Below are 22305 nucleotides of genomic sequence, written 5' to 3'. Positions count from 1 at the left end.
GTAGCCACTTAAACTCTAGTCTTATACTAGTATTAAGAGAACAGGATTTGGGTATTAAAATGCATACTGTCTTCAAGTTATATTTGCTATATGCCTCGGAAGTTTATTCCCCCATTATGTGTTTAGTGTTAAGAAAAACAAGTTAAAATGTGGCAGTGGAAAATCTCTTTTACCATTAGGGTCTGTGAGAGCAAGATTATTAAGTGCCTGTTTGTGAGCTGAAGAACAGTTTATTGAATTAGTATATTTTGTTCTTTCATAAGCCAAGTTAGATTCAAAGATAAAATGAAATAGAAATTTGTGTCTTCTAGAAAGCTTTAAGAATGTGTGCAAACTAGAAATATGTAAATGATCACTACCGCTGATTTCACAGAATTGCTTAAGTGAACACATTTCTTAATTTGTTTTATTTTTCCTGAGGTGAATATTTCAAGGCATTTTTAAATTTGGAAAGGGAAGAGTCATAGCCATGTATCTTTCCTGGCAAAAACATTATTATTATTTTATAACAAATAGAGATCTATTGGTGAAAAATAAGAATTATCCCTTCAGATGTAATCTAAAATATGAAGAGATAGGTATCTTTTTCAGTATTTAATTTACATTGAATAGGAAAGGCCAGCAAAATTAACTGCTATGGTATATATGCTTACTTCTCCCCCCATTGAGATCATGTTAAGTGTTTCTTCAGACTTATGGGTTGCTTTTGAATTTCTCTTGCCCTTTTATTTCATGAATATATATTCAGTTTCTAATAGGAATGGATTTTATAAAGAGAATGAGGGGGTCTTAGATTAGTTTGCCCTACCCTATGATGGTAGAAGTATTTGAAAGTTCATTTTGGCTTTGAACTGGCTTTCTTATAATATTTATCTCTGAAATTCTTCAGCAAGTAAAGAAAACTAAGATAGAGTGTACTAAAACCTTACTTAGTGATCTGTTTTTATAGCTGTTTAAAGATCCCTGTACGGTAGATGTCATTCACATTACTGATTTGTTGTTTATTTAAATGAAAAATACTTCTGTCTACACTTGAGTTATATATTAAAACATAAAGATTAAAAATTTAAAAACAGGGTTAAAGTTCATATCACCTTTCTCTCAGACACAGCACATTTTAAGACAGTCTAGTTGTAGCTTTTTAATATGGGTAAAAATTAATGTTCTGTTAACCATTTATATATTTTTTTACCTTTTATTTGAAACTGACCTAACCTAGAGATATAATTCACTTAGGTTTTGAATCCAGCTACAAGTAAAACTAGGCCCTTTAAGAAGCCAAGGGATTCTCTCTTTGGTCATTACTTGGGTTAGCATTTGCCTTAGCAATGGTTTTCCTTCCTTCTGCATTTTCAGTAGGACGTAGATGTATGAGGAAATACTAAGTTCACAAATTAGTTTCTATCATGTGAATATCTACCATATTTTCAGGTGTAATTTCATACTGTAGCAGAAAAACAGTGTTCTGTTGCAGGAGAGTTTGGTCAGAAAATAAAAGCAAATGTAGTTTTCCCCCAATATAAAAGTTTTCACCAACAGCCAGGTTGAAAGAATTTACATTAGACACCCATATTTTTTTGAGGCATTTCAAGACAAACTCATTTTTAATTCATTACTTGAGAGTGAGAGCAAAATGATGAAAAAGTTTATTCTTTCATTTTACAAATTCAAGGTGGAAAGTTAGTATCTTGTCTGCTCTTTGGAAGTTTTCATATTTGTGTAAAAATCCTTTCCAGTTGGTCATGCAGAGTGTGTACTTTGAAGGCAAATAGTCTTGATTAAAACCGTTTCCTTCATTCATTCATTAGTGTATTATTTTTCTGAGTATACTCATTCATCCTGGCTAAGTAAGGGCTCTGTGTGAGTTTTTACTTAACACAAGCCATGCACATAGACTTAATTTTGCTGTGTGTGCAAAGTCTTTTGCTTATACCCTGACCGCCTGACTGTAATCTGCTTGAAGGCCTCGATGGTAAAGAATTCACCTGCAGTGCAGGAGACACAGGTTCAGTCCCTGGGTCAGAAAGATCCCCTAGAGGAGGAGATGGCAACCCATTCCAGTATACTTGCTTTGGAAATCCCATGGACAGAGGAACTTGGCAGGCTATATAGTCCATGGGGTCACAAAAGAGTCAGACAGGATTTGGGACTAAATAGCAACAGTCTGCTTAAGTGTCTGTGATGCTGAATCCTTTTATAGTGCTTTCTGTTCTTAGTGTCATTTTGATGTGTCTCTCAGTGACTCTCAAATCCTGCACTTTTGTGTCAAAACCATATTGTCCAAAAGATTGTTCTTATTTTATCTGTAAATGATTTTAAATGGATTGTCAGTTTTACTGCCAGTAATAAGACTGTGGAAACCTTAAGTGTTATTTGAAAGGATAAAGCAAGGGACTCATTGAAAAAGGCCAATCTAGCCAGAATGCCTATTGCCTTGAATTTGACTCTCTAACCCTTCATGCAGGTCTTTTAAAAGACAAACTGAAAAGTTGCAGAAAAGCTCTGTTAGTGGTGTATAATTAGGATATAGAATGAGAACAAGTGAAGCCAACTTGCAAAAATTAGAAATCTTTTCCAGGTGATTTAGTTTCAAAGGGCTTGTATACTTGAGTTTTTATCAAAAAGATCTTTGAGAATTTGAAGTGGGACTGTCCTGCAGGAATGGAGATGAAATTTAAGCAGTAATTAGTTTGAACACATAAGCTCTTGCTGATTTGAATAACACCTCGACAACTGGCAGGATAGCAAATGCTGATGATACAGCTGCTACCAAGATCTCATCTAACAATTTTTATATTTTCTTAGCTGGACAGTTTGCTGTCATTTATAGAATGTGCCTATAAATAACAGTTATGCTCCTACACCTGAGACTAGAAATTCTGCAGAGTTTTCATCACTATTAGTGGGAATTATGGTTGCTTATGAGTTTTTGCTTATAAGCAACAGTTAGGACCACTTTTAGAGCTTATTTAAGAAATATACAGAGGAGATAATTGAATGGGGATTATTTTTATGGAGTAAAATTCTTTTTTCCAAAAGTTTCATAAGCTGTAACTTAAAGAGATCAAACATAAATTTAAAACTATTAGGTTGGTTTCACAGATTTCAGCAACACATCAAAAGGCTCATACACCATGATCAAGTTGGCTTTATTCCAGGGATGCAAGGATTCTTCAATATGTGCAAATCAATCATTGTGATACACCATATTAAAAAATTGAAAGATAAAAACCATATGATAATATCAGTAGATGTAGAAAAAGTCTTTGACAAAATTCAGCACCTATTTATGGTTAAAACGTTTCAGAAAATGGTCATAGAAGGAACCTAACTCAACATAGTAAAGGCCATATATGATAAGTCTACAGCAAACATTATTCTCATTGGTGAAAAACTGAAAGCATTCCCCCTAAGATGAGGAACAAGACAAGGGTGTCCACTTTCGCCACTATTATTAACCATAGTTCTGAAAGTCCTAGCTATAGCAATCAGAGAAGAAAAATAAAAGGAATCCAGATTGGAAAAGAAGAAATAAAGTTTTCACTGTTTGCAGATGACATGATACTATACATAGAAAACCCTAGAGATAGTATCAGAAAATTACTAGAGCTAATCAGTAAATTTAGCAAAGTCACAGGGTACAAAATCAATACACAGAAATCATTTGTATTTCTATATACTAACAATGAAAAATCAGAAAGAGAAATTAATAATCCCATTCACCATTGCAACAAAAAGAATTAAATATCTAGGAATAAACATACCTAAGGAGACAAACTGACTCATTAGAAAAGACCCTGATGCTGGGAAAGATTGAGGGTAGGAAAAGAAGAGGACGACAGAGGATGAGATGGTTGGATGGCATCACTGACTCAATGGACATGAGTTTGGGTGAACTCTGGGAGTTGGTGATGGACAGGGAGGCCTGGCATGCTGCGGTTCATGGGGTTGCAAAGAGTCGGACTCAACTGAATGACTGAACTAAACTGAACTGAAGGAGACAAAAGAACTATACACACAAAATTATAAGACTAATAAAAGAAATCAAAGATAACATAAATAGTTGGAGAGATATTCCATATTCCTAGATAGGAAGAATCAATATTGTGAAAATGACTATATTACCAAATGCAATCTACAGCTTCGATGTGTTCCCTATCAAATTACCAATGGCATTTTTCATAGAACTAGAACAAAAAAATTCACATTTCATATGGAAGCACAAAAGACCCTGAAAAGCCAAAGGATTCTTGAGAAAGAAAACGGAGCCTGAGGAATCAACCTTGCTAACTTCAGATTATACTACAAAGCTGCAGTCATTAAGATGGTATAGTACTGGCACAAAAACAGAAATATAGACCAATGGAACAAGATAGAAAGCACAGAAATAAACCCATACACCTATGGGTACTTTATTTTTGACAAAGGAGGTAAGAATATACAACCCATTTTTTTTGATTGGGTCATTTATTTTTCTGGAATTGAGCTGCAGGAGTTGCTTGTATATTTTTGAGATTAGTTCTTTGTCAGTTACTTCCTTTGCTATTATTTTCTCCCATTCTGACAGCTGTTTTTTCATCTTGCTTATAGTTTCCTTCGTTGTGCAAAAGCTTTTAAGTTTAATTAAGTCCTATTCGTTTATTTTAGCTTTTATTTCTGTTACTTTGGGAGGTGGGTCATAGAGGATCCTGCTATGATTTATGTCAGAGAGTGTTTTGCCTTTGTTTTCCTCTAAGAGTTAGTAGCTTGATAGGGATTATATTGAATCTATAGATTGCTTTGGGTAGTATTTTCACTATATTGATTCTTCTGATCCATGACTGGTATATTTCTCCATCTGTTTTTGTCATCTTTGATTTCTTTCATCAGTGTTTTTTAGTTTTCTATGAATAGTTTTATAGTTTTCTGTCTATAGAAAGATATTATTCTTTTCATTGTGTTCTTGAAAAAGGGTGTTTTCTATGACCAGTGAGTTCTCTTGGAAAAACTCTGTTACCCTTTGTCTGATTCATTTTGTACTCCAAGGCCAAACTTGCCTGTTACTCCAGGTATCTCTTGACTTCCTACTTTTGCATTCCAGTCCCCTATGATGAAAGGACATCTTTTTTTGATTCTAGAAGGTCTTGGTGGTCTTCATAGAACCGTTCAGCATCAGCTCCTTCAGAAGTAGTGGTTGGGGCATAGATTTGGATTATGGTCATATTGAATGGTTATCCTTGAAAATGAACAGAGGTTGTTTTGTTGTTTTTGAGATTGCACCCAAGTACTGCATTTTGGACTCTTTTGTTGACTATGAGGGCTACTCCCATTTCTTCTGAGGAATTCTTGCCCACAGTAGTAGATATAATGGCCATCAGAATTAAATTCACTCATTCTGGCCCATTTTAGTTCACTGATTGCTAAAATGTTAAGGTTCACTCTTGCCATCTCTTGTTTGACCATTTCCAGCTTCCCTTGTGGTTCAGCTGATAAAGAATCCGCCTGCAATGCGGGAGACCTGGGTTCAGTCCCTGGGTTAGGAAGATCCCCTGGAGAAGGGAAAGGCTACCCACTCCAGTATTTTGGCCTGGAGAAGTCCATGGGGTCACAAAGAGTTGGACATGACTGAGCGACTTTCGGAGAAGGCAATGGCACCCCACTCCAGTACTCTTGCCTGGAAAATCCCACGGATGGAGGAGCCTGGTAGACTGTAGTCCATGGGGTCGCTAAGAGTTGGACACGACTGAGTGACTTCCCTTTCACTTTTCACTTTCATGCATTGGAGAAGGAAATGGCCACCCACTCCAGTGTTCTTACCTGGAGAATCCTGGGGATGGGGGAGCCTGGTGGGCTACCGTCTATGGGGTCGCACAGAGTTGGACACAAGCAACTTAGCAGCAGCAGAGTGACTTTCACTTTCACAATTTACCTTTATTCATGGACCTAACATTCCAAGTTCCTGTGCCGTATTGTTCTTTACAGCATGGGACTTTACTTTCACCACCAGACACCTCCACAGCTGGGCGTTCTTTTCGCTTTGACTCAGCCTCTTCCTTCTGGAGTTATTTTCTCTGCTCGTATTCAGTAGCCTATTGGGCACCTACTGACCTGGGGAGTTCATCTTTCAGCATCATATCTCTTTGCCTTTTCATACTATTCATGGGGTTCTCAAAGCAAGACTACTGAAGTGTTTTACCATTCCCTTCTCTAGTGGAGCACGGTTTGTTAGATATTAATACCTGCTCGTCCAGAAATACCCTCAGGGTCTGAAACTGTTAATGCGGTTTCCACACTGGTTGTCTTCATTAGATGAAATGACTTTATCACAAATGATTGAGGTTTTGAGTCTATAAAATAGATTCACTTGAAATTAGAGAGACTGATAGTACACTGTTGGGAATTAGGTCCCAACTCAGATCTCATTAATCTGGTTGTTTTAAAAATTCATTGTTAGTTAGACTAGTATTTTTCTGTTGATCTTATAAAACTCCTGAAATCACCGATCGGTAGCATATTTCCTTTTTTTAAAAAAATATGTATTATTAAAAGAGAATAATGTTTACAATATTGTATTGGTTTCTGCCATACATTAACATGAATCAGCTATAGGTATACACATGTCCCCGCCCTCTTGAACCTCCCTCCCGCCTCCCTTACCATTCCACCCCTCTAGATTGTCACAGAGCATCGATTTGAGCTCCCTGCATCATACAACAAATTCTCACTGGTTATCTGTTTTACATACAGTAATGTATATGTTTCCATGATACTCTTTCACTTTGTCCTATCCTCTCCTTCCCCCACTATGTCCACAGGTCTGTTCTTTATGTCTCTGTCTCTATTTCTGCCCTGCAAATAGGTTCATCAGTACTATCTTTCTAGATTCCATTTATATGCATTAATGCAGGATATTTGTGTTTCTCTTCCTGACTTATTTCACTCTGTGTAATAAGCTGTGGGTTCATCTACCTCATTAGAACTGACTCAAATGTGTTCCGTTTTATGGCTAATACTCCTTTGTATATACGTACCACAGCTCTTTTATCCATTCATCTGTCGATGGACCTCTAGATTGCTTCCATGTCCTGGCTATTGTAAATAGTGCTGCAATGAATGTTGGGGTACATGTGTCTTTTTCAGTTATGGTTTTCTCAGGTGTATGCACAATAGTTGGAGAAGGAAGTGGCAACCCACTCCAGTATTCTTGCCTGGAGAATCCCACGGACAGAGGAGCCTGGCAGGTTACAGTCCGTGGGGTTGCAAAGAGTCAGACATGAGTTAGTGACTGAGCATGCTTGCATGCCCAGTAGTGGGATTGCTGGGTCATATGGTAGTTTTATTCTTTGTTTTTTAAGGAATCTCCATACTGTTTACCATAGTGGCTGTATTTACATTCCTATCAACAGTGCAGGAGGGTTCCCTTTTCTCCATACCCTTTCCAGCATTTATTGTTTGTAGACTTTTTGATGATGGCCATTCTGACTGGTGTGAGGTGATAGCTCATTGTAGTTTTGATTTGCATTTTTCTTGTATATTTTGCAGATTAATCCTTTGTTAGTTGTTTCAATTGCTTTTATTTTCTCCCATTGTGAGAGTTGTCTTTTGACTTTGTTTATAGTTTACTTTGCTGTGCAAAAGCTTTTAAGTTTAATTAGGTCCTGCTTGTTTATTTTTGGTTTTATTTCCGTTACTCTAAAGACTGGATCATAGAGGATCTTGCTGTGATTTATGTCAAAGAGTGTAATAATGCCTATGTTTTGCTTTAAGGATTTTATAGTTTCTGGTTTCACATACAGGTCTCTAATCCATTTTGACTTTATCTTTGTGTGTGGTGTTTAGGAAGTATTTGAATTTCATTATTTTACACGTAGCTGTCCAGTTTTCCCATCACTACTTATTGAAGAGACTGTCTTTTTTCCATTTGGTAGCAAATTTCTATAGTCATGTGTTTGTTTTGAACATTTTTTAAATTAAGCTTATCTATAGTGGGTGCCTGCTCAGTTGTGTTTGACTCTTTGTGACCCCATGGACTGTAGCCTACGAGACTCCTCTGTCCATGGAATTTTTCAGGCAAGAATACTAGAGTGGGTTGCCATTGCCTGCTCAGGGGATCTTACTGACCCAGGGATCCATCCCACATTTCCTGCCTTGGCAGGCATTCTTCACCACTGTGCCACCTGGGAAGCCCAAGCTTATCTATGGATGGAAACATTTAAAATATTTATCTTTACATGGTAGAGTATTTCAACCCTGGAGGCATCCTCTTTGTTGTATTTCTTTTGCCTTGTGTTGATTATGGTAATTTGTTTTACTGCTTAAAATTGTGAGTTTCAAAGTTGTTTGCAGCAGGTGCTTAATCATGTTTCCAAATGAAGATAATAATTGGAACTAGTTTGAAATTAATCTAGGAATGTGCTGTCAATAAGCCTGTAATTACATGGTCAGAATAAATTTATTTTTATTTTCTAAATTTAAAAGAGAATTTTGTTTGTTTTTGGCTGCATCACATGTGGGATGTTAGTTCCCCCACCAGGGAGTGGACCAGGGAGTGAACCCATGCCCCCTGCAGTGCAAGCAGGAAGTCCTAACCCTGGACCACCAGGGAGTTCCCCATTGATTTTCTAAACCTGAGGGAAGGTATTACTATTATAGTTTAGTTTGAGTGTGGGGTTAAGCAGTTTGAGTTCAAAAGCTTGGCCCAGCCATTTAATAGTTGTTAAATTAGAGAAGTGATTTCATTTTTGTAATTCTCAGTTTTCTTGTCAATAAAATGAGGATCATCATACCTGTATCTTAGTTGTTAAGGAGACAGTGAGATACGTAAGTAGGTTGTAAATGCTATGTGTCATCATTAACACATGATGAGTACTTAGTAAACCCTGTGCTGGATGCTTAGTCGTTTCAGCCTTGTCTGACTTTTTGAGACCCTGTGGACTGTGGTCTGCCAGGCTCCTCTGTCCATGGGATTCTCCAGGCAAGACTACTGGAGTGTGTTGCCATGCCCTCCAGGGGATCTTCCCGACCCAGGGATTGAACCTGTGTCTCTAAAGTCTCCTGCATTGGCAGGTGGGTTCTTTACCACTAGGCCATCTGGGAAGCCCTAATAAAACCTACTTGTTGCATAATTTCAAGGCATGTCATAAATTTTTTGATCAGGGGCACCTTCCCTCGCCAATTTCAGGATTTAAAATAGAAAAGCATTATCTTAATTCAGGTGTATGGGCACTTATAAGAGCTTTGAATTAACCTGTCATTTTTGGGGTTGACTTGGCTATTAGGTAAGTATTTCTTCCCTTCCTTACCTCTCCAGTGTATCCTTATCTAAATATAACATGACTGAAGGTGAGCTTTTCAGATTGAGGAGTGGTTTTCTTCTGTAAAGTACACTTCCATTTTACTAGCCTTCACCTTTTTTTGTACTGTTGTTCAGGATTGGATGCAGAATAGCAGTATCACTTGTTGTTTCCTAAAACATGAGACGTAAATTGTCAGGTGTGCTGATTTTGGCCCCGGGCACTTCTGATGTCCAGAGAAGCCTTCAACTCTACATTATATTTTTTTGTTAGCATTGTAATCTGCACCGGGATACAGTATTTTTTTCTGACAGGCCAAGGTAGTGGTTTACTTTTTGAATTCTTAAATTAATTTTGGGGGAGTAGGAAGTCAAGAAACACCTGGAGTAACAGGCAAATTTGACCTTGGAATGTGGAATGAAGCAGGGCAGAAACTAATAGAGTTTTGCCAAGAAAATGCACTGGTCATAGCAAACACCCTCTTCCAACAACTCAAGAGAAGACTCTACACATGGACATCACCAGATGGTCAACACCGAAATCAGATTGATTATATTCTTTGCAGCCAAAGATGGAGAAGCTCTATACAGTCAACAAAAACAAGACTGGGAGCTTACTGTGGCTCAGATCATGAACTCCTTACTGCCAAATTCAGACTTAAATTGAAGAAAGTAGGGAAAACCGCTAGAGCATTCAGATATGACCTAAATCAAATCCCTTATGATTATACAGTGGAAGTGAGAAATAGATTTAAGGGCCTAGATCTGATAGATAGAGTGCCTGATGAATTATGGAATGAGGTTCGTGACATTGTATAGGAGATAGGGATCAAGATCATCCCCATGGAAAAGAAATGCAAAAAAGCAAAATGGCTGCCTGGGAAGGCCTTACAAATAGCTGTAAAAGAAGAGAGGCGAAAAGCCAAGGAGAAAAGGAAAGATATAAGCATCTGAATGCAGAATTCCAAAGAATAGGAAGAAGAGATAAGAAAGCCTTCTTCAGCGATCAATGCAAAGAAATAGAGGAAAACAACAGAATGGGAAAGATTAGAGATCTCTTCAAGAAAATTAGAGATACCAAGGGAACATTTCATGCAAAGATGGGCTCGATAAAGGACAGAAATGGTATGGACCTAACAGAAGCAGAAGATATTAAGAAGAGGTGGCGAGAATACATGGAAGAACTGTGCAAAAAAGATCTTCACGAGCCAGATAATCATGATGATGTGATCACTAATCTAGAGCCAGACATCTTGGAATGTGAAGTCAAGTGGGCCTTAGAAAGCATCACTACAAACAAAGCTAGTGGAGGTGATGGAATTCCAGTTGAGCTGTTTCAAATCCTGAAAGATGATGCTGTGAAAGTGCTGCACTCAATATGCCAGCAAGTTTGGAAAACTCAGCAGTGGTCACAGGACTGGAAAAGGTCAGTTTTCATTCCAATTCCAAAGAAAGGCAATGCCAAAGAATGCTCAAACTACCGCACAATTGCACTCATCTCACATGCTAGTAAAGTAATGCTCAACATTCTCCAAAACAGGCTTCAGCAATACGTGAACCGTGAACTTCCAGATGTTCAAGCTGGTTTTAGGAAAGGCAGAGGAACCAGAAATGAAATTGCTGACATCCGCTGGATCATGGAAAAAGCAAGAGAGTTTCAGAAAAACATCTACTTTCGCTTTATTGACTATGCCAAAGCCTTTGACTGTGTGGATCACAATAAACTGTGGAAAATTCCGAAAGAGATGGGAATACCAGACCACCTAACCTGCCTCTTGAGAAATCTGTATGCAGGCCAGGAAGCAACAGTTAGAACTGGACATGGAACAACAGACTGGTTCCAAATAGGAAAAGGAGTACGTCAAGGCTGTATATTGTCACCCTGCTTATTTAACTTCTGTGCAGAGTACATCATGAGAAACGCTGGACTGGAAGAAACACAAGCTGGAATCAAGATTGCCGGGAGAAATATCAATAACCTCAGATATGCAGATGACACCACCCTTATGGCAGAAAGTGAAGAGGAGCTAAAAGCCTCTTGATGAAAGTGAAAGAGGAGAGTGAAAAAGTTGGCTTAAAGCTCAAAATTCAGAAAACGAAGCTCATGGCATCTGGTCCCATCACTTCATGGCAAATAGATGGGGAAACAGTAGAAACAGTGTCAGACTTTATTTTTTGGGGCTCCAAAATCACTGCAGATGGTGACTGCAGCCATGAAATTGAAAGACGCTTACTCCTTGGAAGAAAAGTTATGACCAACCGAGATAGCATATTCAAAAGCAGAGACATTACTCTGCTGACTAAGGTCCGTCTAGTCAAGGCTATGGTTTTTCCTGTGGTCATGTATGAATGTGAGAGTTGGACTGTGAAGAAGGCTGAGTGCCGAAGAATTGATGCTTTTGAACTGTGGTGTTGGAGGAGACTCTTGAGGGTCCCTTGGACTTCAAGAAGATCCAGCCAGTCTATTCTGAAGGAGATCAACCCTAGGATTTTTTGGAAGGAATGATGCTAAAGCTGAAACTCTAGTACTTTGGCCACCTCATGAGAAGAGTTGACTCATTGGAAAAGACTCTGATGCTGGGAGGGGTTGGGGGCAGGAGGAGAAGGGGACGACCCAGGATGAGAAGGCTGGATGGTATCATGGACTCGATGGATGTGAGTCTAAGTGAACTCCGGGAGATGGTGAAGGACAGGGAGGCCTGGCGTGCTGCGATTCATGGGGTCGCAGAGAGTCGGACACGACTGAGCAACTGAACTGAACTGAACTGAAAAATGCTTAACATAAGATCTCCCCTCTTAACAGATTTTATGTATACATTATTGTTCACTATTTAGGCACAGTGCTATAAAACAGACTCTAGAACTTACTCATCTTGCATAACTGAAACTTTATACCCACTAATTAGCAGCTCCCCATTTCCCCTCCAGCTCAGGCACTGGCAACTACCATTCTACCTTCTTCTCTGAGTTGAACCATTGTAGATAATTCATGTAAGTGGCATTCTGTGACTGGCTTATTTCACTTAGCATAATATTTTTAAATTTCACTGATATTATTGAAGATTGTAGGATATCCTTCTTTTTTAAGACTGAATAATATTGTGTATACCACATTTTCTTAATCCATTCATCTGTTCGGGGTGTTTAGACATCTTAAGTTTTATAAATAATACTACAGTGAATATGGTTGTGTCATCTCTTCGTGTTGTAGCCTCACCTTCCGGGAAACAAACTCACTCAGAGGGACAGTGCAGATAGTGGAATGCAGTTTATTACACTGGCGGGCCCAAGGCAGAGTCTCCTCCTAGCCAACGACCTGGACCAGTTTTTTTGAAAACCTTATATACCCCAAGTGTATGTGCCGAAACCCGCCTTCCGAAATTCCCTGAAACTAGTCTGAACAAAGGAAAAAGAAAGATACAATCAAAGTTAACCCGTGATTCATATGCCTTAAGCCTAGGTCGTTAACAGTGGATAATTATCAATAGGCCTGTGGTCATACCCCAATAAGCATAATAGAATGTATGATTCTATTTGGTTACACAGATAATTAGGGTATTCTTTTAGGCAACGGAGAGCCCCAGGGCTCTTCCTTCTTCTTGGGGCCTGGTTTTCCAGGTGGTATGTTTCCATAGATACTGGGCATATAGTTCAAAGTCCACAGTTCGGCCCAAGATGGAGTCCTGCTTTTGAGATAGAGCCTCTTCTGTTTCCTCCATTAGAGGTCCAAATTTCAGTTCTTTCGGATAAATACTCAAAGTTTGATTTCTGGATCATGTGATAATTCTATTTTTTTATTTGGCCACATGCAGCTGGCAGAATTCTAGTTCTCTGATGAGGGATTGAACCTGGGCCCACGATAGTGAAAGTGTAGCCCCTTCCAGGGCCCCAAGATTGGGCTCTTGTCTAACACTAGGAAAAGAATTGTCCGAGGAGACGTGCTGACAAATCAAGAGACTTTATTGGAAGAGGGCACCGGCTGGAGAGCAGCAGGGTAAGGGAACCCAGGAGAACTGCTCTGCCACATGGCTTGCAGTCTCGGGTTTTAACATAAAAACTAACTGCTGGGACTAGTTTCTGGGTTGTCTTTGGCCAATCATTTTGACTCAGAGTCCTTCCTGGTGGCACACCACATTGCTCAGACAAGATGGATGCTAGCGAGAGGGATTCTGGGAGGTAGATGGACAAGTGGTGTCGTCTTTTGACCTGCCCTGAACTCTTCTGGTTGGCGGTGGCTTATTAGTTCCGTGTTCCTTACCAGGACCTCCTGTCGTAAAATAACTCATGCAGATGGTTACTAGAGAGCCTGGCCAGGGTGGGTGGGGTCAGTCAGTATTTTATCCCTAACAAAAGCACCAAGTCCTAACCACTAGGCAACCATGGAATTCCCTAATGATTCTATTTTTTAATTTTTTGAGCAACTTCCATACTGTTTTCCATAACACACCATTTTGCGTTCTCATCGACAATGCACAAAGGTTCAAGTTTCTTTACATGCTCACCAGAACTTGTCTGTTATTTTTTTGATAATAGCCACCCTAACAGGTGTGAGGCTGTATCTTGTCGTTTTGAGTTTGAGTTGCATCTCCCTGATAATGACATAGAACAACTTTTCGTATACCTGTGGCCCATTTGTGTGTCTTCAGTTCTATATTAATTTTATATTAATGTGTTATATCCCTTTTATCTATCCTAACCTAGGAACTTTCGGGCATCTAGTGCTTTTATCAACCCTGAATTCATAAGTCTCCAAAAAGTTGTAGATAAACCTTCTTAATTCCCCTCCTAGAAGATTCGTTTGAGTTACTTGTTCCCCCAAATCAGTGATAAGATCGTTCTTTAGGTTTATTTTTTTAATTCTTCAGTATGCCTTGTTGTTACTAGATTATTTTCCCCTAGACTCCCTACAGATTTATTAGATCATGTCCTAAGTTCTTTGTGACTGTCACTTTAAAATTTTATATTTTTCTCTCATTTTCCTTTTACAGTCCCTTGATGGGATCAGCCAGTCTTCACTTAAACGCATTTTCTTTCTTGTCAGTTTCTCCTAGATAGGCCAGAGTTCAGTCAGTCCTTCCCATCTTAAATTGTGAGCTCAGAATCCAAACTCCACTCCTCAGTATCAGCCATTTGCTTTTTCTGTCCTCCTTTTTTTTCTTTTTCCCAATCTTCAGTTACTGTATATGAGGGGAAAATACCATCTGTAGGCCTATAATTCTTCACTTTTTTGGGCACATTTTCAGAGATCTTCTCTAAGTTTCTTTCCAGCAATATCATTTACTACATATGACTCAGAAGGCAGGGATAATGTTTGCTGGTTTAATAATTCTTGGTTGGCTGCCTGTGTCATTCGCACCAGCTGACAGGTCTGTATTTAGCTGTCTATACATACTAGTAGGAAGATGTCATTGACTGTTAAGAGAAATTTCTCTCTGGTGACAATAAAGGTTTCTCTAAATTTGCTATTACATGTGGTTCTTTTATTATGCCTCAGAGGATGAATTGATGTTTTTCCAGAAGGTTTGACAAAACCTTATTTGGGAGTACCTCTTAGCAGCGACTTAGCATGCATGCATGGAAACAACACATATGTCCAGCAACTGATGAATGGTTATACAAAATGTGGTGTTTCTATACAATAGGAAACGGATGCATGCCACAACATGGATAAACTTTGAAAATGTTTTCGCTTGTTACGCTCAGTGAAAGAAGCCAGTCACAAAGACAATGCATTTTATGATTCTATTTATATGAGATTCCATAATAGACAGGTCCATAGTGACAGAAAGTAGATGGTTGCCAGGTAGTGGGTGTGAGGGGGATTGGGGAGTGGCTGCCAGCAGGGTTTCTTGTTGGAATGGTAAAAATAGTGTATTCGTTGTAGAACTCTGTGAACATACCAAAACCTCTGAATTGCATACTTTCTAAAGAGGTGAATTTTAAGGTATGTGAATCGTCTCAAAAAGCTGTTATAAAAATGTTTTTGAATGAAAAAGTTTTATTCTATTTATGAAAAGAATACTTGTTGATTTAAAAAGTTTAGACATATAAAGATGTGAAGAAAGCTAAGCAAGCCATAATTCTAACCATTCAGTTTGCATTATTGACACTTTATGTATTTTACAATATTTTTTAGAGTGTATTTCTAATTATTAAGGATAGGAAGTAGTACCCAAGTGACAAAAGAAGTAAAATTATCATATTCAGTATGAAGCAAATGATGTAATATTTTCAGAATTTATCATTGGTCTTTCATTAGTAGCCAGTTTATACAATTAATTGTGTAAAGTTAGATAAACTGAAATTTTTTCTTGAGCTAAATGGATTCTGGATTTTATACACTTCAGGGTTACAGTCAACAAACTAATCTTGAAATATTGCACGTAGCATTGTCCCTCTTCCTGTGGCTGTTAGGAAGCTCATACCATGTGTGATTTATCATACAAGTCAGAAATCCTCAACTGTTCTATATCCTGTTTAATCAGAGAGTTCACTAACCAAACTGTAACAGACATTTCTGAACACTTAATTTCAGCACTTGATATTGACAACTACACTTTGAGTAACATTGTTCTTGTGACTTAAAAATCTTTTTCTCAAAGAATATTTAATTCCTTGGAAAAAGGTTAATATTCTGTGAAAACAAGCTAAGTGGTATAAATGACAGTCTCAATTTTGTTTTAAAAAGACATTTTTTTTCCTAGCTGGAAGAAGGAAAGTTAGTATCTTTCGATGCTAGGATGAAAGATGAGTTACTTTATGAACATTAAAAATGTTTTTACTATGTACTTAAATTACTTTCGGGCTTCCTTGGTAGCTCAGACAGTCAAGAATCTGCCTGCAATGCGGGAGATCTAGGTTCAGTCCCTGTGTTGGGAAGATCTCCTGGAGAAGGGAATGGCAACCCACACCAGTATTCTTGCTTGGAGAATTCCGTGGGCAGAGGAGCCTGGTGGGCTACAGTCCGTGGGGTCTGAAAGAGCTGGGCATGACTGAGTGACCAACATTTTAACTTTTACTAAATTACTTTTATAATGAGAATATTGTTCAAGTTAAACCTTATTTATATTAAGTTCCCTTTAAAGTGACAGTGACAGCAAGATGGCCAGCACTTAGCAGCCAGACAAAACCGTTTAGAGTTGGTTTGACACTTGACAGTTATGTGTTAAAATATTGTTTGGCAGTGTGAGATTTAAAGATTCATTTACTTTAACACTTTTCACTAGATTCTCTATTCTTGGGATGTTGATACGAGGGCAATTCTTGTCCTCAGACTCAGCGTAGTGGAAAAGAGCTGTGACAATATAGTGTGCTAAAGGCTCTCTGATAGAGAGGTGAACAGACCATCCTTAGGGTCTTGTATAAAAAGTGGGTGTCTTAAAATCAGTACCATATGGCAGTCTATGAAAATATGATGGGGGAGATTCAGGAAAAACTCTTAGGGTTAGCACTATTACAAAATTTACCCATATTTTTATCTTTCAGGATTCAGCACAAAATGAACATTATTAAGGAAAATAAGGATTTAGCATGTTTCTACACAACAAAACATTCATGGAGAGGGAAGTAAGTATTTGTTGGTTTTACTTTTCTGTTCTTCTGTAAAGTATTTTAAAAATTACTTTTTCTTTTGATATGTCTGGTTTTCTCTCTTTTTGGAAGGAATTTGGATAAGAATTAAAAGGAAAATAAACCGATTATCCATAGTCTTGACTGCTATCACTTAAGGATGAGTTTTTGTAGTAGTGGAGTTTTCACTTCACAACTTTATCATCTAGAGATGAGCCTACGTGTTATCAGTACATTTTCACATCCATTTGACAGTCAAAGAAAATATGCCAATAGTGCATTTCATATTTTTTCTTTTAACCTGTAATGAAATTTAAAAATTGGTTTTGATCTTTTCCTTGGGAGGGGTTGATGACATTTTTCAGTAGCTTGCCTGGCCAGACTGAGGTGTAAATGGTTCCTGTTTCCTGCTGTAAAATAGGTGGTAATTCCTAGCCCTCTGATTGATATAAGGATTAAATGAATTGATAATGGAGTGTGTGAAGGTTTTAAAATTATACCTTAAATACATTCAGTATTCAATGAATGGCACTTTTTGATCATTACAAAAAAGTTTAGTCTGTTGTCATTTTGAGTAGTAGTAATAAGTAAAATGAGTATGCCACACTTTAACAAATAGGTGACCACATTATTCCAAATCAGGCCTCAGACTAAGATAAAAACGAGACATGTGCACAAAGCCAGTAACTTTACTTCTTAATTCCCATCCCCCACCCCTTGGAAGATGAGGAGAGAGAGTGGTATAGTTCTTATTCTTAACTTTCCAATTTTTAGGTAATAGTGTTGTTACTTCTTAGAATGGTGCAACATCTGAATTCTGTAGTGTTTCTGGTTTGCATTAATGAACTAACTAATTTTGAAAGATTTGAGTGTTTAATTTTGTTTCCTTTTAGAAGCTCAGTTGTATGAGTTACTTAATTGTTATCCTTGTAGAATACTTGTCTTGAAATTTTTTTCTTCGGTTAATTTCATTAAGCAAAGTTAGAATATTGGCATATCCAGAGTAGTATGACTCTCTAGTTATTTCAGTAAGCCTTAAAAAATGTTGTATATTTAAATGATCTTTATTTTTTTTCTCAAATTTTAGATTGCTCTAATCATCGTAATATAATTTTTGTCTTTTAAATGCAATTATAGCATTCTGTTGAATTCTAAAGAACAAAATAACTACAATACTTTTTGCTTTGTGAGCTTGTTGTAATTGTGATCATCTGGAAAAAATTTTTTAACGTTCTTAGTGGTGACTATGACTTGACAGTCCTTTTTTTTTTTTCTTTCCTTCTTTGTAATTATCAGGAGCAGAACTATTTCTGTGCTATAAGCACAGTTCCTTCCCTCTAATTCACACCTTTAAATTTGTTTTGTTTTTATAATAGCTTTATTGATAAAGTTTATATAACATAAAACTTTTTAAAGTGTACAATTCAGTGGTTTTTAGTATATTCGTAGAGTTGTGAACCATCACACCTCTTTTTAGAACAATTTCCTCACCTCTCAAGAATACTCCTTTAAAAATATTAGCAGTTCCTTCCCTCCCTCCTCTTATTCCCTGCATCTGGCAGCCTCTAATCTATTTTCTGGTTCTGTATTTGCTTATTTAGGACATCTCATATAAATGGACTCATCCAATATGTAATCTTTCATGACTGTCTTCTTTCACTTAACATGTTATCAAGGTTTATCCATGTTGCAGTATGTGTCATTACTTCATTTCTTTTTATTGTTAAATGTATTGTGTGGGTATGCCACATTTTGTGTTGATGGACATTTATATTGTTTCTACTTTTTTACTGTTATGAATAGAATAGCACTTCCATAAATGTTCACATACAAGCTTACTGGTGAATCTATATTTCCAGTTCTCTTGAGTATGTACCTAGGAGTGGAATTGATGGTGTATGGAGTTATATGGAAGTATATGGTAACTCTGTGTTTAACTTTTTGAGGAACAGGCAAACTGTATTCCAAGTGGCTGCAGCATTTTATAATCCTACCGTCAGTGTATGAGGATTGCAATTTCTCTAATCTTAACCAACAGTTGTTATTGTCTTTCTATTTTAGGCATCCTAGTGGGTATGAAGTGGTATCTCATTGTGGTTTTGATTTGCATTTCCCTGATGACTAAGATGTTGAGTATCTTTTCATGCTTCTTTGCCATTTGTGTCATGATCTTCGTTTTCTGAATGTTGAGCTTTAAGCCAACTTTTTCACTCTCCACTTTCACTTTCATCAAGAGGCTTTTTAGTTCCTCTTCACTTTCTGCATAAGGGTGGTGTCATCTCCATATCTGAGATTATTGATATTTCTCCCTGCAATCTTGATTCCAGCTTATACTTCTTCCAGACCACCGTTTCTCATGATGTACTCTGCATATAAGTTAAATAAGCAGGGTGACAATATACAGCCTTGGCATACTCCTTTTCCTATTTGGAACCAGTCTGTTATTCCATGTCCAGTTCTAACTGTTGCTTCCTGACCTGCATACAGATTTCTCAAGAGGCAGGTTAGGTGGTCTGGTATTCCCATCTCTTTCAGAATTTTCCACAATTTATTGTGATCGACACAGGCAAAGGCTTTGACATAGTCAATAAAGCAGAAGTAGATGTATTTCTGGAACTCTCTTGGTTTTTCCATGATCCAACGGATGCTGGCAATTTGGTCTCTGGTTCCTCTGCCTTTTCTAAAACCAGCTTGAACATCAGGAAGTTCATGGTTCACGTATTGCTGAAGCCCATCTGGTCCCATCACTTCATGGGAAATAGATGGGAAACAGTGGAAACAGTGTCAGGCTTTATTTTGGGGGGCTCCAAAATCACTGCAGGTGGTGACTGCAGCCATGAAATTAAAAGACGCTTACTCCTTGGAAGAAAAGTTATGACCAACCGAGATAGCATATTCAAAAGCAGAGACATTACTTTGCTGACTAAGATGTGTCTAGTCAAGGCTATGGTTTTTCCTGTGGTCATGTATGGATGTGAGAGTTGGACTGTGAAGAAGGCTGAGTGCCGAAGAATTGATGCTTTTGAACTGTGGTGTTGAAGAAGACTGTTAAGAGTCCCTTGGACTGCAAGGAGATCCAACCAGTCTATTCTGAAGGAGATCAGCCCTGGGATTTCTTTGGAAGGAATGATGCTAAAGCTGAAACTCCAGTACTTTGGCCACCTCATGCGAAGAGTTGACTCATTGGAAAAGACTCTGATGCTGGGAGGGATTGGGGGCAGGAGGAGAAGGGGACGACAGAGGATGAGATGGCTGGATGGCATCACTGCCTCAATGGACAACGTAAGTCTGAGTGAACTCCGGGAGATGGTGATGGACAGGGAGGCCTGGCATGCTGCGATTCACGGGGTGGCAAAGAGTCGGACACGACTGAGTGACTGAACTGAACTGAACTGAACTTGCCATTTGTGTATATATATCATGAAATGTCTATTCAAATCATTTACCCATTTTTTAACTGAGTTATTTGTTGAGTTCCATGAGTTCCTTATGTATTGTGAATACAAGTCTCTTATAGAGATATGATTTGCCAATATTTTCTCCTGTTTGGTGGCTTGTCTTTTCATTTTCTTGATGGTGTGCTTTGAAGTATGAAGTTTTAAATTTTCATGAAATTGAGTTTATCTATTTCTTTCTATTGCCACTTGAGCTTTTTGTGTTGTTAGCCATTACCTAATTCAAGGTCTCAAAGATTTATTCCTTTGTTTTCTTCTAAGAGTTTTATAGTTTTGATTTTGGGTAACTTTTGTGTATAGTGGGTAGCCAGGATCCATCTTTATCCTTTTGTATGTGGATATCTAGGGCTTCCCAAGTGGCTCAGTGGTAAGCAATCCAATCGTCCTGCCAGTGCAAGAGGTGCAGGAGATATGAGTTTGATCCCTGGGCTAGCAAGAGCCCTTGGAGAAGGAAATGGCAATTTACTCCAGTATTCTTGCTGGGAAAATTCCACGGACAGTGGAGCCTAGTGGGCTACAGTCCACGGGGTTGCAAAGAGTTGGACATGACTGAGCAACTACACTTTCACTTTTCCTTTCAAAAGTCCTACATTTCCCAGATAGGGATAGTTATTTCATTGTTATATATATTATTACGTGGCACTGAATCTTTTATTATATTACCTATTTTATGTAGCCCTTCCATGGTGGCTCAGCTGACAAAAGAATCTGCCTGCAATGCAGATTACCCAGGTTAAGTCCCTGGGTCAGGAAGATCCCATGGAAAACAGAATGGCAACCCGCTCCAATATTCTTGCCCAGAAAATTCCATGGACAGAGGATCCTGGTGGGCTACAGTTCATGGGGTTGCAAAGAACTGGACACGACTGAGTGACTAACAACAACAGTTTTATGTAGGCGTCTAATCTAAGTTTAAAGTATTTCTCATCGGTCTTATGAAAAAATAAATGTCCTTTCATTGAAAATTTTCTGTTGTTTTAGAGTTGCTATACGAACCTCTGTTTAGATCATATATCTGCATACAACAAATTTTGTGTGTGATATGAGGGCTTTAGGGCCTAGGTTTTAAGAGATTCCATCTTAACCCCAACATTTCAGAAAAATGTTATTGGTAGTGACAGTAAAGATGGTCAAATATTTTTCATTCTCTTCAGTTCAGTTGCTCAGGTGAATCTGACTCTTTGCGACCGCATGAATTGCAGCACGCCAGGCCTCCCTGTCCATCACCAACTCCCGGAGTTCACACAGACTCACATCCATCAAGTCAGTGATGCCATCCAGCCATCTCATCCTCTGTCGTCCCCTTTTCCTCCTGCCCTCAATCCCTCCAGCATCAGAGTCTTTCACAATGAGTCAACTCTTCGCATGAGGTGGCCAAAGTACTGGAGTTTCAGCTTTAGCATCATTCTTTCCAAAGAAATCCCAGGGCTGATCTCCTTCAGAATGGACTGGTTGGATCTCCTTGCAGTCCAAGGGACGCTCAAGAGTCTTCTCCAACACCACAGTTCAAAAGCATCAATTCTTCGGCACTCAGCCTTCTTCACAGTCCAACTCTCACATCCATACATGACCACAGGAAAAACCATAGCCTTGACTAGATGGACATTAGTTGGCAAAGTAATGTCTCTGCTTTTGAATATGCTATCTAGGTTGGTCATAATTTTCTTTCCAAGGACTAAGCGTCTTTTAATTTCAGGGCTGCAGTCACCATCTGCAGTGATTCTGGAGCCCCAAGAAATAAAGTCTGACACTGTTTCCACTGTTTCCCCATCTATTTGCCATGAAGTGATGGGACTGGATGCCGGGATACTCGTTTTCTGAATTTTGAGCTTTAAGCCAACTTTTTCACTCTCCTCTTTCACTTTCATCAAGAGGCTCATCAAGAGGCTTTTTAGCTCCTCTTCACTTTCTGCCATAAGGGTGGTGTCATCTGCATATCTGAGATTATTGATATTTCTCCAGGCAATCTTGATTCCAGCTTGTGTTTCTTCCAGACCAGCGTTTCTCATG

General features: G+C 38.3%; 1 protein-coding gene across 2 annotated transcripts in view; it reads left to right on the top strand.

The window, feature by feature from the left end:
- Window positions 1-22305, top strand: part of DNAJC13 (DnaJ heat shock protein family (Hsp40) member C13) — a 158751-nt gene that overhangs the window by 5782 nt on the left and 130664 nt on the right. For both annotated transcript variants that reach the window (XM_004003339.6, XM_042237066.2), the window contains exon 2: window positions 16757-16837. In XM_004003339.6, coding sequence (XP_004003388.1) covers window positions 16770-16837 — 68 coding nt within the window. In that variant the 5' untranslated portion in view covers window positions 16757-16769. The remainder of the gene's footprint in view (window positions 1-16756; window positions 16838-22305) is intronic.

Source organism: Ovis aries, chromosome 1 (assembly GCF_016772045.2).
Source record: "Ovis aries strain OAR_USU_Benz2616 breed Rambouillet chromosome 1, ARS-UI_Ramb_v3.0, whole genome shotgun sequence".
NCBI lineage: Eukaryota > Metazoa > Chordata > Mammalia > Artiodactyla > Bovidae > Ovis > Ovis aries.
Note: the sequence above shows the minus strand (reverse complement) of the source record. Positions and strands in the feature narration are given on the sequence as shown.